This window comes from Pectinophora gossypiella, chromosome 13 (genome assembly GCF_024362695.1).
Source record: "Pectinophora gossypiella chromosome 13, ilPecGoss1.1, whole genome shotgun sequence".
Classification (NCBI taxonomy): Eukaryota; Metazoa; Arthropoda; class Insecta; order Lepidoptera; family Gelechiidae; genus Pectinophora; species Pectinophora gossypiella.
Window position 1 is genome coordinate 11088965 of NC_065416.1, and position 18663 is coordinate 11107627.

Genomic DNA, 18663 nt, shown 5'->3' on the forward strand with positions numbered 1-18663 from the left:
GTCCGGCCAAGTAGTTAATGCCATCTGCGGCAAATCTACAATAAGTCAAATCAAAAAAAAAAAAAAAAACAACATTAGACCGGTTTATTCACAAGCAAAGCTAGTAAAGTCGCAAAAAATCGACTCTACTAAACTGATGGAGGCGGCTATGATGTTCTATTCTCAAATTATTTTCCACCTCATGTTTTATGCATAAAGATTAATATGAAATCGCCTCATTGGAATTAGCCAAAACCTTGACACCTATTAGGTAAATATAATATAATTTCAAAGGAAAATTACAAGAGACTTCGGTTCCGAGGAGATTCGGAGCACGTGCGACTCTGTTATTTTATACTTTAGCATCGATATCTTTCAGCCAAGTAGTTTATGCAATTTGCGGTAAATCTCTAATAAGTCACATCAAAAAAGCATTAATATCAAGTAAAACAGGGAAAAAATATATCTATATATAGGATAAACTAATACGAAAACAATAATAGAATCAGTAGGTATGTCTAGGTATTAACATATTTACGGTACTTTATCTACTAGAGTCAAACTATCCTTATGAGTAAAAACTATTATGTTTAACATCAATAGGAAAGGCACTAAATTGTCTAATTTATATTATTCTACTTGCGGTAAGTACTGTATTCACGCACATCATTTCAAAGTTATTGAACACCGCAAGTTATCTGATTGTTACAATATTACATTATAAAAACTCGCGTCAATATCCCATTTGGGGTAGTCCGAGATAAATCCATTGCAAGATGAACTAAGTACCCACGATATACCGAGCTTTCTGTTAGAACAACGTGATAGGTGATGTGTATTGCCGTTTATAATGGCCGAGGCAAATATGTGAGTGAACTGATTATTACAAATATAAAATAAGCGATTAAATAATAATCGTATATACCGAAAATCAGGTTAGCTTTATATATTATTTCGGTGTTGTAACGTTGCCCAAGGAAATGGCCCATTTGTCTAGTTTGCAAGATAAAATTAAACTAGGCGCGTGTAGAGTTCATGACGGTATGTTTTCTGTTGTTTAAATAGTTGTTTACTAATAAAATGTATTGGATTCTGTTCTCCAAGCCAAGTTCTGCAAGCCTGCAAGTCTGTCCATCTGAAATGATCATAAGGAGGTGGTGGACGTCCTGAGATAAAAGGGCCTCACTCAGCACAAGTTTAGTGAGAAGATTAAAAAGAACAAAACCGTTTGAATTAGTTTAGTGTGATAGATGGAACAAAAATACAGTGACAGTGATGTGTATAAGAACACATTAACAAAGTTTCTTCCCCTTAAATTAATATTTTATTTATAGTAATTTAGGTTAAAGATAAATTGCTTATTAGCTGGTAGGCTAGATTGTAATATTATGAAGCTTATATTTTATTCTAATGCTTCATTTAAAAAAAAAAGAAAGAAAAAACTCAGCCCAAGTCGCGGCGTGAATTACGACGCTGGTTTTATATGGACCCTGCTGACTGAGGCACAAACGTCGTCGTGTTTCATAAATATGCGCTAATAGCGTACTGAAGAATATACATAGAACTAAGTTCCCTTCATCCCAAACCATGTCAAAAACGTACTAAGTAAATGTTAATTATAATTCTAGCACTATCCATTTATAAGTTACGCGCTTTGCCTAGCGAATATATACCTGTTACATCCTATTACATAGTACAAAATGATACTACTATGTACAGTCATGAGCAATATCATGTACCCACTTTAGAACCCTATCGCACTATCATATTTGACATTTAATGAGACTTACTTACTGTTTAATTTGTGAAAAACGTTAATGTGACATGGTTTTAAAGTGTATACATATTAGTACTCGTTACCGTAGGAGTCATCACTTATTTAATTACATACCTACACATAGATCAATGACCTGACCACCTGACTGTATGAGTTTGTTTGAAGCAAAAAATCGCTCCAAATCGACCAGTTTATTTCTTCTGGCACTGGGAGATGTCAGATGGTACGTTTCGTTAAAAATATCTCCCAAGTTTCGTAACTTTCCACTATGCGGTGTTCGTATATGAATAATGAATGATTTTCAGCTCGTATTGCTGTGTTATCAGTACACTTTGGTATCTAAGGTCGTAAGGCAAAATGTCTTTTTAAAATCCAAATTGTGTCTGAAAAACCTAGTCTCGGTATCAACATAACCGGTTTTTAGCTATAAAGCGATTCATATAAATTAACTTCTAGACAAAAAACGTACAGATAATTAAAGCTTAATGCCCACAGGAGCATTTGAGGAGCTCAGTGGCGCAGCGGTGAACGCGCTCGGTCTGCGATTGTTGAAGTTAAGCAACTTTCGCAAAGGCCGGTCATAGGATGGGTGACCACAAAAAAAAAGTTTTCATCTCGAGCTCGTCCGTGCTTCGGAAGGCACGTTAAGCCGTTGGTCCCTGCTGCATTAGCAGTCGTTAATAACCACCAATCCGCACTGGGCCCGCGTGGTGGTTTAAGGCCCGATCTCCCTATCTATCGACAGGGAAGGCCCGTGCCCCAGCAGTGGGGACGTTAATGGGCTGGTGATGATGAATGCTCACAGAGTCAAGGACAAGCGAATCGGGACGCGGAATATTGTTTGCGGTTTCATATACATCATACAGATAATGTGCCGGCAGAATATCAACATCGTGGCTCACGCCGCGGCTGATGGTGTTTGATTTCCATTTATAACGTACTTATGTGATCATTTCGACAAGCATCATTACTTTTTTAATTTTCATTTTGTGAAAGTTTTAAGTTTGGTGTTTTTGGTTTGGTTCCTACTGTATGCGGCGTCACTAAATTCCTTTTATGATAAATAATTTAATTCGCTCTTTCTTTCCTTCTTTAAAATTAGAAAAAAGTCGTCTTGAAAAGACGTTAATAAATAGAAACCTCGGTGAGATGTGGGTGCTTGGTTCATCTTGCGATTGATGTACCTCTGACTACCCCAATTGGGATATAGTCGTGAGCTTATGTTATGTTAAAATCTCACTCCCCAATTCGCTTTCCCGGCGCTGTAAACTTTGGTATTTAATAGTAGCTATTTGCAGTAGCAATACTTGCCGATTGCCATTGCAGCTCATAGTTAGGTATATTTTGTTAAGACTTATTTGATTTTTTTATAACTTTTGTTTTATGTGTCTTCTTTTGTTTATTTACTTTCATTGTGTAGTCTTCTCTCACTTCTCGTAAACTGTTTTTATTGTCTGTGGTAGCTTGTAATTAGTCTTTATTTATTAAGTATTAAGATTTTGAATGTATAAATGATGCTGTAAGCTCGCCGAGTAAAATAAAATAAAATAGTGTAATGCTGAGACCAGTTAAGACTATCTATAAATAGACCACTGCACGATCGTTTCAACCAAAAGTTATATAATAGAATATGACCAAAATCTACATAATGACCTATGGTTAATCAATGGAGTATTAGTTGCACAACACAATCGTATACCACGTGAATGATTCACGTTTCACTGCTCATGTTGCGCCAACGTGAGGCTAACGTACACACTACGTAATAGGGTTGGAATATACTACAGATGTTTTTTTTTGTTTTCCCCGAAGGGTAAGACAAAGGGAACTATGCCCATACAGCCATGTCTTACGAATTTTATTTTCTTGATGATGAATGAAATGATGAAAGGTGATGACGATGAATGATGAAACCAAAGCCCCCACCCTCGGAGCAGACTCCTACACCGAACCCCAAACGAATTAACTCAAAAGTCCGCATAAACTTTCAAGTTATGAAGCGGCTTGTTGGCACGAAGCGAAAACAGATATATTCACTTTCCGATATAATAACACTGTCGCGAATGTTTTTCGACTAACTTAATGCGATCATTAACCACAAAACACCACTTCGTATTAATTATTTAGACAGTGGCGGATTTACCAGTAGGCTGAGTAGGCTGAAGCCTAGGGCGGCAGATTTTAGGGGGCGGCAAATTTGGCCTAAATTTTTTTTTGTCTTACAGAAATAAAAAAGACATTATTATATAAGTAAGTACATAAAGAAACAAGTGACAAGAATTTTAATATTTTAGTATAATGGACAGTGTACTGAACATTCTTACGTCTGTACGGGCTTCAACCGAACATATTTTGCTAACATTACGCCCTGCTTTTGGTAGCGCTGTGCACTCGATTATTATTAGTGTGAAACGCAGCGGCGGCGTAGCGTAGTGGAGGCGGCAGGGGGGCGGCCCGCCCCGGGCGGGTTTTTAGGGGGGCGGCAAAATTTCACAATTTATAATCTATATAAAATTCTTCTTCTATCGTGTGGGTTGTGAGGTGGATTACCAACCTCATCAACCCAAAAAAAAAACCCGTATATAAAAATGAAACCCGTTTTCCGTTGTCACGACATAACATAGAAACGGCTTGACCGATTTGGCAATTTTTTTTTGTAGTTTTCTAATAATCTGTACAAGGTTCTTACGGAAAAAATATTAAGAAAAAATCTCAGAAGGATTGAAAAATATACATTTAATTTTTCATATTTTAAAAAAACGCGCGTAACGAATATAGACATCATTAAATTTAAAACAAAAAATCTGTGGTCATTTGTAAATTGAAATATCTAAATAAAAGGGCGGCAAAATTGTCTTCCGCCCCGGACGGCCGACACCCACGCTACGCCGCTGGTGAAACGGTCACTCAACGTAAACGATACGTACTAGCCACGAGCGCAAATAAAGAAATAAACCTACTTAAACGAATCATTGAGTTAACGATCAAATCCTACAACTACAACTGAAGGTGGAGCGCTGAAGCCGAAACCCAGCATTGGTCCTTATAACGTTTGGTCCTTCGAGCTACTATAGTGGAATGTTGTGTTAATGACTGTGATAGCGAATCGGTGCTTTTGGCCTGCCACAAGCGGGTCTCACCAACTGCATTGAGAAAGCGCACATATCACTGTGTAACTAGCACGTTCTTCTTCCAGCGAAGCTTTAACAATTGACGCCACGATGGCAACTGACATAGATCAACTCCTCGAGAAACAGAATGTGAACTACGATAACATCAAGCAAATCACCTCCAACTACGCCAAGGATACTGTTCAACGGAAGATTTTCAGTTATCTAGAAAAACGTCTAGAGGCTTTGGAGGCTCACTGGGCTGAGTTTAGCATGAATCACGGGAAACTTGCACCACTCGTGACGCCTGACATGGACTACGTCATTCAAGTAAACGGTAGCTTTATACGACAAAACACGACAGAAGATGTTCAAGGAAAAACTATCTATATCTCTCATGTCACCACGCCCTACAACTGATGTCCAAATGAAAGATAACTAAACGGCAAGTTCATCTAAAGACAAGAATAAACTTAAGTGCTTTTGAAAAATCGGCTTCTAAAATTAACGTCGAGACACTAATCGCCAGAAAACAACGCCTAAAATTGATATACCCGAGTTTAACGGAAACTATAACAAGTGGGTGTCTTTTTGCGATTTTTATATGCTAACGAAGTCGTAAAAAGTGCAGCTACTGAAATCTAAACTGAGAGGTGAACCAGAAAAGCTCGTACAGCATTTGAATATCAGCGCCGACAATTACGACTCGTGCTGGGACATCTTTCGTAACCGGTATGACAATGGACGACTCTTATGGTCATCATACATAAACACGGTTCTCAGTTTACCTGAGATCCAAGCTGCATCGGCAATCAACTTATGCAGGACACTGTGAACGAGTGTATAAACGGCCTTAACACAGAAGTTTTGCGTCGTGCTGGTCTATCCGGGATAGAAGCGCTCATCATAAAGCATCGACTGAGATGGTGCGGTTACGTCTTGCGAATGGATGACAGCAGACTACCGAAAGCAGTTTTCTATTCCGAGCTCTCTAGCGGAAAGCGAAAACATGGTGGGCAATATCTGCGTTACAAAGACGTGCTTAAGCGCAATCTCGTGGCATGTGAGATACCAACAGTTAGTTGGGTGGATTGTGTTTGTCTTAGACCGGAATGACGCCGCGCCGTTCACAAGAGCGTCAATTTATTTGAAAAGAAGCGTTTACAAGATCTCGACGCAAAGCGCCAAATGTGGAAGACTCGATCAAAACCCACACACTCAATTCGTCAGGCCAGCTTTATTGTGTGCCGTATGACCGGATCTTCAAGTCGAAGTTCGGTTTCGCCAGCCACATCAGAGCCCACCACAACATCGATCCAGGATAGATATTCAGGAGTCACCGTCGCCGGATACGGTTTGGACGACATGAATTATGATAATTAGTACTTACATGCTGCTGTTTTAGCTCAACAGTATACACTTCACTAAATTGACTGCTGTAAAAAAATCTAGAAACTGACACAACTTACTTCACAATCACATTAATAACGGGAAAAAGCCGATGTAATGAGGACGATAGAATACAAATCCGAAAGTTGCAATTTTATTAACAGAATAAAAGTACTAATTAAGTAATTTGATTGTGAACTAGCGTATTGAATTTTAGAGGTCAGTAGGAGCGGCAAAATTTGAATAGCCTACTGGCGGCAAATTTGTAAATCCGCCACTGTATTTAGATTATTCAATGAAGAAAGCAACTGTCCCGTTCCCGTTCCCGCCAAAAAGCTCACTACAGATGCGTTTAGTATCACTCACATCCTATATAAACAAATAGACTCACATTCACCAAGGAGATTTTCTAAAAAAGAGTCCGAATCGTGTTATAAATACGTGTACATTAAGTTATGTAGATAGTATAAGTTCGGTCCCTCAAATTAAGATGTTTGTGCGTAGTTGGAATAAATTTAAATAAAATCGCACATACGAGTTAAATTTCGACTGTATTTCTAAATTCACATTATATTAAGGTATCAGTGGTTTACCTAACAATGTTATAATTTAATGATATAAATAAATAAATTAAAAAAAAAAAACATTTTTGAGACCTGGGCGGTTAAAATGGCCACATCGAAGCAATTCATCTAAGAAAGCAATATTGCTATTTGACATTTGTTTGCATTGCGCACTTACTTTTATATGCGCGTTGTACATACATGTATGTTGTAATTTGGACATTACAGGCTGACCACCCGATTGTCAAAGTCAAAGTCAAAATATTTATTGTCCGAAAGTAAGATGATCCGTGCTTCGGAAGGCACGTTAATCCGTTGGTTCCGGTTACTACTTACTGATCTAAGTAAGTTCGTTACGTGAGCCATGTCAGAGACCTTTGGCGGCTCAATATAATCCTGACAGAGTTGATGAGGTTGCCAATCCACCTCATAACATACACGATAGCAAAAGTTTCCATCACTGCTTTGTAGCAGTCGTCATTTTGTTTAGTATAAAACAAATGGCTATATGTGTAACCTGAGCTGTATGTTTACCGGAAACTGATTGATATTATATTATAACTGAGTAGGCTGTAAGCAAGGTTATATTACAACACTTGCCCGCTTTACTTGTTTCCAACCATTGTACCACTTGTTGTAAGAGTATAGATAATTGATAAGAATTACGTGATTTCCAGGATCCGTGCTCGGCTAATGGAAATGGGACTTCAACAACATAGCTGGAGAGGGGGGGCGGGAGTTGTACGGTCACGAGCGTTAATAATAATATGTATACACTTTGGTACCATGTCACATTAACTTTTTTGACAAATTGAACTGTAAGTCTCACTAAATGTCAAATATGTTAGCGCGACAGAGTCCTAGAGTGGGTACATTATATTGCTCATGACTGTACAGTACTACCCCATCGGGGATGATATGTTATGTTATGATAATAACGGCCTCCATGGTTCAGTGGTTTGAGCGTTGGGCTCTCGATCCGGAGGTCCCGGGTTCAAATCTCGGTGGGGACACATCATGAAAACCACTTTGTGATCCCTAGTTTGGTAATAGGACATTACAGGCTGATCACCTGATTGTCCGAAAGAAAGATCCGTGCTTCGGAAGGCACGTTAAGCCGTTGGTCCCGGTTACTACTTACTGATGTAAGTTAGTAGTCGTTATATGGGCCATGTCAGGGGTCTTTGGCGGCTCAATAGTAACCCTGACGCCAGGGTTGATGGGGTTGTAATCCACTTCACAACTCACACAATAGAAGAGAGAGAATAATTTTACGCGTGTGTTGCGGCCGGCGTGAAAGTATGTTGTACTACACAGCTCTGCCTACCCCTTCGGGGATACAGTCGTGACGCTATGTAAGAGCATTGAATGAATCCAATATTTCACTTGTTGATTGTGAATCATTGATAATTACAATGTCGGCGAGCATACATAATTGAATGCGTGTTGTCCTCTAAGATAGACCAATAGGTTGTTCACCCTAAATTTACGTCTAGCCATAGAGGCAGCCAGCAGCTCGCGACACCAAATACTTCAGGACCCCGATACCGACCCCGTCGGCGTGGTCTCCCTCAATCAGCGCTTATCGCTATCGAGCCACTAGGGTCGATTAATTCTTTCAAATATTTTTCCTCTCAGACGACGCCCTGAGCCGAGGTTCGCGCCCAACTGGGCACCCTCAGGCCTGTTGTCTTAAACTTTGTAACGGGTGAGAGCCTTCAGCGCTCCCCATTTGTCTGGCCAAGTATTTAATGCCATCTGCGGCAAATCTACAATAAGTCACGTCAAAAAAAATAAACCCAAAATTTACGATTACTGCACAACGAGTCCCAGTATGACTTTGAAATAGTCTACTCTGGGCGCACTCTCAGTCGCGTCAGAGCACCACTGTCCTATAATTTCCCTAAAAAATAGCGTGGAGAATGCTACACCGACAAGAGCGCTATTAAATAAGTGATGTGATATCGCAACATCACTTCTATAATTACCCATATAATTCTCTTACACTATATTAAGTATATCATATCCTCGTCACTAGAGTCTGCTTTCTCCATTAGGTATACAGTAAAATCATTAGTAATTTTATGGTTGAATTACAACAGCACTGCTCACAATATTTCACCATCTCCCTGGAGCGTTTAATTTATACAGGTTGTTAGTGACATCGTAACGAAAACTTTGAGAAGTGATTCAGACCACGATTCTGAGTTGATATCAACTGGAATTTTCCGTCGCAAAAGTATGGAACTGAAAATAATTAAAAAAACACAAACGATTTCATGAACTTTCCAAGAGGAAATTCCTCTTGATATCAACTCAGAATCTAAATCATCCCCTACATTATTCGTTAGGAGTCACTAACAACCTATACGTATTTGTATGGGGTGTTAGTGACATCGTAACGATTACTGAGAGGGACGATTCAGAATATGATTCTGAGTTAATATCAAGTGGAATATTCCATCGCAAAAGCGATGTGATATATCGTCACCTTACAGTGAAAAGCACGTAAAGCGTTTATTTGAAAAATGACATTTTGATGATTTTTTTCAACATAAATGTCGATGTATTTTAATTAATTTCAATGCGGGTAAAAAATTGGACTGTGAAACTTGTTTTCAAAACTCACATCCGAAAGTGACTCTTTGAAAAAGGCGCTATGTGGTTTATTTATGTTTCTAAATCCACACCTATTTACTGTGCTAGTGTTATCCCGTTTTTCTCACCTAATCTGGAGATTTGGCAGCGTACAATATTTATATTCGTAAATTACCTTGAAACATTTTTTCCGTGTCGCTACTTTTTTTAGCAGTAATATGTTGAGAATATAAATACATAACATAACATAAACAGCCTATGTACGTCTCACTGCTAGACACGGGCCTTCTATCAATCAACCGGAGGGGATATGGAGCATACTCCACCACGCTGCCCCACCGCGGATGAGAATGTAAATGGTGTAAAATGGATTAAATAACCACTAAATAACATTAGAAAGTTTATATTTTGTAGATCCAAACATGTTTATCGGGCGATGGCTTGCCTATGTAGATTTTTTAAGATTACAGATTGATTGAGTGGTGGTATGATGCTGATATTTATCTTCTAAAGCTATATGAGTCACTGAGTGAATTTAAATGCATAAATAGAAACTTTACGGTAAATATAGACATAAACATCATTACATAATATTCATAAATGTAGAACAGAATAATAATAATGAATTATACAAGTATTCCAAAAGAAGTACCCAGCGATGGACTGAAAGTAAGGTAGGTAATTGACTACATTTTTATATTTTAACGGTATCATTTTTTAACAAAATTCGATTCTGTTTTCACATTAAACTAGGATTTTATTTCTTTTTAGAACGTTATAGTGAAAAATGCCTCATTTTCAATACTTTTCTAACATATCCGTCATAGAATTTTGGTATTTTAAGTAGCTGCAAATTGTCTTCTGACAACTTGTGACTCTGTCCACCGCACGAGGGATTGTGGGCGTGATTTTATGCACCCATGTAAAGTAAAGACAGAAACAACAACGTACAGTCATGCATGAGCAATATAATGTACACTTATGGACTCTGTCGCACTAACATATTTGACATTTAGTGAGACTTACAATTCAATTTGTCAAAAAAGTTAATGTGACATAGTACCAAAGTGTATACATATTAATGCTCGTGACCGTACAACTTCATAAATTATTACATACTTAATACATTATTAACTAGAGGTATCTACAATAAATAACACAAATAAACATATTACCGGTAATACACCTCGCAAGTAGTAGGCAGGAAAACACTTGTATAGTTTAAGTATTTATGTCATTAGATAATAATAGTAGGGAGGTATCTACCTATAATATATTCTGTCGGCCTCCGTGGTCCAGTGGTTGAGCGTTGTGCTCACGATCCGGAGGTCCCGGGTTCGAATCCCGGTGGGGACAAATCACAAAAATCACTTTGTGATCCCTAGTTCGATTAGGACATTACAGGCTGATCACCTGATTGTCTAAAAAGTAAGATGATCCGTGCTTCGGAAGGCACGTTAAGCCGTTGGTCCCGGTTATTACTTACTCATGTAAGTTAGTTGTTACATGAGTCATGTCAGAGGCCTATGGCGGCTCAGTAAAAACCCTGACACCAGGGTTGATGGGGTTGGTATTCCACCTCACAATCCACATGATAGAAGATTATATTTTGTAGGTATGTATCGCATGACCCCTAGTCAACTTCCTTGTAGGCCAATACTGGAGACTTTATATTATTATTTCCATATTAATGAAATATGCATTTTAGTAGGTAGCATAAATGAGCCTTCATAGCTCCTGTGCGTGATAGACTATTGGTAAGCGATAACCAGAGATTTTCGGGGAAATGTCCAACTGCTCCGTCTAACTAGTTGGTCTGTGGACTTTTACCAGAGCCGTGGTCTAACTAGGTACCTACTTAGGGGATTTTCATAGTTTCACCACAGAACTGTTATAAAAGACGTGGTTCAAATTAAATAATTAAGAATGGATGCAAGTTATGTTTGTTTGTTTGTTGTTTGTATACTCTTTATTGCTTTAGAATACAAGAAAATTTACATATAATTATTATATTTATATATATATATATATTTTATTTATTTATGTCGTACTTATACGAGACCCTGCTCACCCTAGTAAGGAGTGACGGTTGTGTGTTCATGTGTATCATTCAATAGACTTAAAAAGAAACTGTTTCTTAACGGCATGTTTCATAGGGCAAAGGAAATATTAACGACTTCGTTTTTATCAACGTCTGATGGAAATGTCACGAAGTTAATTGGTTGGTTTTTGCTTCTGCGCAGTAAAAACCGAGGTGATTACGAGTTGGTGATAATAAGACAAGGCCACAGCGGCTCGCCGGCTGCTCGATGCCTCAAGGTTACCTTTGTGTATAAACACGCGCGGGCGTAGGCGAGACGAATACATAACAAAAACAAACCAATAGCATCACCTATACACGCTATACATAGCCAACGACCTCGCAACAACCAACTAGCCACATCTTCCGCAATGAAACAACAAAGTAAATTAGTAGTACTAGGCATTTATTAACCTTAAATTAATTATTACAGTCCGTGCACCTCAGTAAAGATACAAATAAAAGTAATAATCTAACTAGGAATTAATAACACAGCAAATTTTGGGCTCTAGAACAAGCCCAGTTGAGAGTTGAGATCCGTCGGTGGAACGGTGTTGAGTCCAATAGTGGGTGAGTTACCTCTGTCGCGGCGGTCGGAGGCGCGGGGCCCCCCGGCAAGCTTGCTGTCGCGCTTGGTAGAAGCTCTGCGTCAGCAAAAACCGCCTCGGATGTTCCACTGATCTCTGCAACGAGCGGACGCCTTCACTCTCTTCAGGTATCCGCCACAAACCCCTCTCGCTCGGCAATTCGACAATCCTTCGGCACGCCATAGTCGTCAGTCAAAACCCCATCTAGTGCTTGTTCGCAGCTTTCTTATTGTTCTCAGTGTTAACCAGCTTGGTCACGATCTTTCTGGAATGGCCGGACGGGTCGAAGTGGTTGGTGTGTTCGCTCACCTCCTTCTTGGTGCGTTGCTTGCCACTGTGCCCGGAGAAGATGTGCTTGTCGTGGTCGAAGTTGTAGTAGTCGTACTCGTCAAAGAAAGCCTCGGACATATTTGTGATTTTTGGTGATTTGGTACAAGAGATATGTCGCAGTGACAGCGTTACTTGAGATTTTGTGTATGTTCTGTTGGTGCGGTGGTCGGCGTGCGGCTTTTATACCCGCGGGCTGACACGTCAGTGACCGCATGCGCGTCGATAACGTTCTCGACTCGTGATTGGTGGAGCGCCGCGCAGCGCGACCCGGTTGTGAAGGCAGTTTGTTTATTTATAGAGGTTTCTATGTGCGCGTGTGCCGGCCTGGGATACCAGTGTGGAAATTGAAAAGCCCTTTTCCAAGAAAGTGGTAGACTGACCGGTTTCCATGTAGTAACTGTTTCTTGCCCAAGACGGATTTGGTCCCGTTACCTGATCACGTTGCTTGATTTAGATACGTAAGTACAAATATGTGTCGGTCGAGTTAACCTAATAAGCGACTAAGTATATTAAGTTGCTATTCAAGTTCACTCTGTATTTGTAATCATTTTCTTTAAGTACAGTCATGACATGAGCAATATAATGTACCCACTTTAGGACTCTGTCGCACTAACATATTTGACATTTAGTGAGACTGACAAATCCATTTGTCAAAAAAGTTAATGTGACATGGTACCAAAGTGTATAAATATTCATGCTCGTGACCGTACATTATTCACATTTAGGTGCTATCCGGTGCACAGTAGGCTGAATTGAATTTTTTCATAATAATCTACCTAATCTTATAACTTTTAGTTTAATACGTGATGATGCGATATGGATACGCGATGAGTTGGTAACTGACCTACCAATAGGTATCTATAGTAATTAGGTGCTTTTGGATACTTGTACACAGAAAAAAACTGGTTGCAATTTGCCTTATTGCTCTGTTTACCCTAAAAAGGATTATCTACAGATGCATCTGAATCATGTATTTTTGTACCTGTTAACCTATCCTTATTATGAAAAGAAGTCCAGTTTTGGTAATACATTACTACTTGTATTCGTCATATCGGTACCATTCTAGATTCTTCTGTTCTGAAGAACTTTCTATTTTGTTTTGGTTACTCACATAATCTTTCGGAGCTGTAAATTAAGTACTAAGATTTTATGTTTATGTTACCGTTACAGTGTCGCGTCTGCAAGAGGTATCTTTTGCATCAATAGGGTAACGCCCCAACCGTTGGCAACATTATTGTACAACACGGTCGCTTTCAAAGTGTGCGTGCATAACAATGAACATGTTTATGTATGCTCGAGAACATTCGCCAGCTTAGCCGCTGCAGCGCTTATCGATTTCTACCACTCCACGAGTCACTAAACGACCTAACCGACCATTATGATCTTTATATATTACTTTGAAATTTCATTATAAATACAATCTTCAACTCTTTTTATTAGTTTCAATCTACATTTGGAATTGAAAGGACATTTTCTTGAAATACTGAATGTTATTTCGTAAGAAAGTTTGTATTTTCAGACATTTTTCCAGTCTCCTTGGTGAGACATTTCGATAAGTTTTTGCTGTTACAGCCGCTTTTGTAAGTAACTTAATAAAACCGCTTTATGATTTCAAATACCTAGATAAACTTATTATTGTTTACTCATGTAAGTATGTAAATATTGTTTCGCAATAATGAATCATATCTTGCACATTTTTGTGATTATTTTGAGTCATCAGCTTTTTGGAAACCAATATAATCATCAATAATAATTCATCATTCATCACATTGAACAATATTATTCTATTAATTAAAAATATCTATTTCCATTTCCTTTGCATTCAAGATTTATGATTTCCTTAAAATTTTCCATTCTGTTTATTATCGCGGACATGTCGTGGAAATACAGGCACTAAGGGATAATGCATTTTACGGTACAACCATTAAGTAGATCCCTAGCTCTATACCTACTTTCGTGGTCTAGTGGTTAGAGCGCTGGAGTCACCAGCTGGAGGTCCGGGTTCGATTCCCAATGGGATTATTATCGAAATCACTTTGTGAAACTGTTCTTTGTTTGATAAGGACATTGCAGGCTTGAATAACCTGTTTGTCTAAAAAAGTAAGATGATTCCGTGCTTCGGAGGGCACGTTGAGGTATTGAGTCCCGGCTATTAACCGTAACAAAATACCTGCAGAGGTGGATACAGTGAGAGGTGGATGCTCCACTCTCCATTTGATTGAGGGAAGGCCTGCGCCCAGAGTGGATCTTATATAGGTTGTTTATGTTTATGTTACCCAGAACATTAGATTCACTTCACCTTTTAATTTGATTCATACTTTTATCTTAATAATTATGAATCATTTACCTACTTAATTCTTCGCTATCAGACGTTTGACGCGACCATTTAAATTAAAAAATAAGAAAAATACATTAAAGCGAAGTGAAACATCGATTCGCTCCGGTATTAAACATGCTAGAAATATTATACAGGCTGGCCCAGAGGTTCACATTCAAAATGAAAAATAATAAAAGTAAGATGATCCGTGCTTCGGAAGACACGCTAAGCCGTTGGTCCCGGTTACTACTTACTGATGAAAAGAAGTAGTCGTTACATGAGCCATGCCTTTGGTGGCTCAATAATACACCTGGGTTGGTAATTCACCTCAGAACCCACACGATAGAAGAGAGAAGGAGAAAATGAAAAATTAGATAGAGGGACTCATTGGCTACCAGAAACACTCCTAACGAAACGATAGCAATGAAATACTGATCCTAGAGGTGTGCGAGTTAGGGAGATATCGTCAGCAGATGAGGAACGTTCTGGAAGTCGTAGAACTTTTGCTCCTAGAAGCTACGCTTGCGGAGAACGGGGGTATTTGAGGTTAATCAGACTTTGGAACGCCATCCTGCGAAAGTGGTAGACTCTCACCAACGGAATTGGGACGAAAATGTACCGTTGTTCCTTCTGTCATATAGACCGGCACTTCACGAGAGTACCTCTACGACTCCTGAAAGGCAAACTTGGCAGGGAGTTACGGCTTCCAGCGGAACTAGAAAAAGGTACCGTAAATAATATAACAAAAAAACATAGAACACGTTCAGCTGCTTGTCTTCCGGGGCATATCGTAAAAACCGACAGAGGGATTGTGTCTAACATGATGGACTAATGTTTTGGGCGATAGGCTGATCCCTTATCACCATAAGGTTCATCATATCCAGTTTACGACATCGTATCAACAGTGGCTGCAAGTTGTCTTTGATTACTTGTGGCTCTGCCCACCCCATTAGGGATTACGGGCGTGAGTTTATGTATGCATGTAAATAATATAATAGAATATAAATAGTTTCTTATTTTAAAGGGGTGGCGCCCTTTTCCAAAAAAAGAAGACAATAACATCATGTCAAATTTCCACAAAACAATTACAAATAAAGACGGATGTTTGTTGAAAATGATCATAATCGCTGAACATACCCTCTATAACTTTTCATTTTCAACGTAAACCTCTGGGCCACCCTGTATATTATAAATCATATAGGATGAACAATATTCGTACTTCTGAAATGTAGTACGGTTTTTCTTTTTTGACGTGACTTATTGTAGATTTGCCGCAGATGGCATTAACTACTTGGCCGGACAAAACTACTTGGCCGGACAAAATGTAGTACCTAAAAGGTGTGAATAATATTATATAATATTTATTTTGAACGTGATAAAAGAAAAATAAAGATAACTATGAAATCGTGATTTATCATTTTGTTTATAAGTACTACTTATTGAAAACAGTTACTACCATGTAGGTATTTTAGATATAAAGTAGTTTAAGTGCATGGAAAATTCGAGATGTTTCAACAGAAAGGAATAATAAATTAATTTATTTTTGATAAATTGAACTGTGAGTCTCACTAAGCGACAATGCTCTAAAGTGGGTACTAATGACTGTACGTTATTTTAAATGAAATACAAATAAATAAATGATCCTTCTAGATGTACGGTCACGCACGAGCATTAATATGTATACACATTGGTACCATGTCACATTAACTTTTTTGACAAATTGAACTGTAAGTCTCACTAAATGTCAAATATGTTAGTGCGACAGAGTCCTAAAGTGGGTACATTATATTGCTCATGACTGTATGTAGGAAAACAAATCAACTGATCAACTGAAATTGTGGCAGTTTATGAAAATAAATAAAATTATTATTATTGTTATATTATTATTACAACAACAATATATTACATAAGATCACGACTAGCCATATCCCAATAGGGGTAGTCAGAGGTACATCCATCGCAAGATGGACTAAATACCTACACCAGACCGAGCTTTCTGTTAGACCAACGTGATAGGTGGTGAGCCGTATCGTCGCATATAATGGTCGAGCCACCTGTGTTAGTGTAATCTGCACTTAAGATAAACAACAAGTCTTTCGAGAACAATCCTAAAACCACTTGTGGCTTTACTTACCCTTATGGGGATTCTTCTTCTATCGTGTGGGTTGTGAGGTGGAGTACCAACTTCATCAACCCTGGTGTCAGGGTTACTATTGAGCTACCAAAGGCTCCTGCTCATGTAACGACTACTTACTTACATCAGTAAGTAGTAACCGGGACCAGCGGCTTAACGTGCCTTCCGAAGCACGCATCATCTTACTTTCGGACAATCAGGTGATCATCCTGTAATGTCCTAACTAAACTAGGGACCACAAAGTAATTTTGGTGATATGTGCCCACCAGGAATCGAACCCGGGACCTCGGGATCGTGAGCCCAACGCTCAACCACAGGACCACGGAGGTCGGTCGTGGTCCTGTGGTTGAGCGTTTATAATACTTCTATGGGGATTATGGACGTGTATGTATACTAGTATTTGTATGTGTGTCCTTTATTAATACTTTGCGTAATTTAGAAAAATTGTAAACCGACAGTCATTTTTGTACCATAATCATAAACCAATCTATTTATTTAACATCATGTCCTTTACTACTTTTAATATATATGGAAGTAGAAACCTTCATTCATAACATATACGAATCACGTGAACAAGATAACACGTTGCATGCATGATAATTCGTTCTAGCCCTTTCTGGAAAACGGAAATTCGTGACTTCGTATTTAGCTGTTGATTTTACTAGTTAAAGCATACTAACTAATTGAATTGTGTGTTTTTTCTAACAATGCTTTTTCGTACATGTCGTGGCCAGGGGGGTTAAAATGGCCACATCGAAGCAATTCATCTAAGAAAGCAATATTGCTGTTTGACATTTAATTTTGTTTGCATTGCGCAATTTACTTTTATATGCGCAAATGACAAATTTCAACATTGCTTTCTTAGATTAATTGCTTCGATGTGGCCATTTTAACCTCCTTGATCTTAGAATTAATCATTTCATGATGTATTCGACCATTTCGTGAAATGGTCATATTTCATGAAATAGCCAACTTAAGTTGATCATATCGTTTAATGTTATTTCAATCAACGTTCAGCCATATCGTTAATGCAGGCGGTGTCCATGTTATGTGGTGTAATGAAAATTGCGAATATTCGATTAATTTATTAGGTTCAAAATTATTTAACTAATCGATGTGGAAAATTGTATAATTACTTACATCGATTAATCGATTATAATTTCAATTAAGTTTTAAATATAATCGACAACAGCGCCACTACCGGTGGATAGTGTTACTAATTTTACGATATGATTCCCAACGTTTGGCCATATCATGAAGTAATCATGTATTTGGTTGCTCATATCGTTAAATTTTTTGTGTTCATTGATCTGGCCAAACCACATATAATAAGAAATATGACTATTTCATGAAATGAACGAGCACATCATGAAATGATCAAGATATGGCCGACATAATATATATTAATTGGAGTCGGACAATTAGTTTAGATCATTGAAATAAATTACGGTGAAATAAATGAGCGCGTTGATGTCTTTTATATGGACAAAAACCTAACTGTGTGCATTAGGTTTTTGTCCAGTAGCTTAAAATCGCTTACTTATCCTGTAAATACTGTTTACATGATTGCTTTCAAGAGGGGTTTCAAATTCAAATTTAGTTTATTTCTAGCGGAAATTCCAAGAATATGTTTATCCAATTTATTGTAAACAGTCTAGTGAAGCCGTGATAGCACAGAACGTAGAAATTCATGAAAATGTTAGTATTTTTTTAAAAATATTTTCAGTTTCATACTTTTACGACGGAAAATTCTACTATCTACTTGTATGTCCATTATTCTGAGTTAATATCAAGGGGAT

At 38.2% G+C, this 18663-nt stretch overlaps 2 protein-coding genes and 1 non-coding gene across 6 annotated transcripts in view; 1 reads left to right on the forward strand and 2 right to left on the reverse strand.

Annotated features, from left to right (window-relative positions):
• LOC126371830 (glutathione hydrolase 1 proenzyme) overlaps positions 1–18663 on the reverse strand; it is a 66125-nt gene that overhangs the window by 21011 nt on the left and 26451 nt on the right. The window lies entirely within an intron of this gene.
• On the forward strand, positions 7759–7831 carry Trnae-cuc (transfer RNA glutamic acid (anticodon CUC)). Its single transcript has one exon. It is a non-coding gene; the product is annotated as a tRNA-Glu (tRNA).
• Positions 11882–12585, reverse strand: LOC126371851 (nuclear protein 1). The gene has a single exon (XM_050017238.1). The coding sequence runs from the start codon at positions 12489–12491 to the stop codon at positions 12288–12290; it is 204 nt and encodes a 67-aa protein (XP_049873195.1). The 5' UTR covers positions 12492–12585; the 3' UTR covers positions 11882–12287.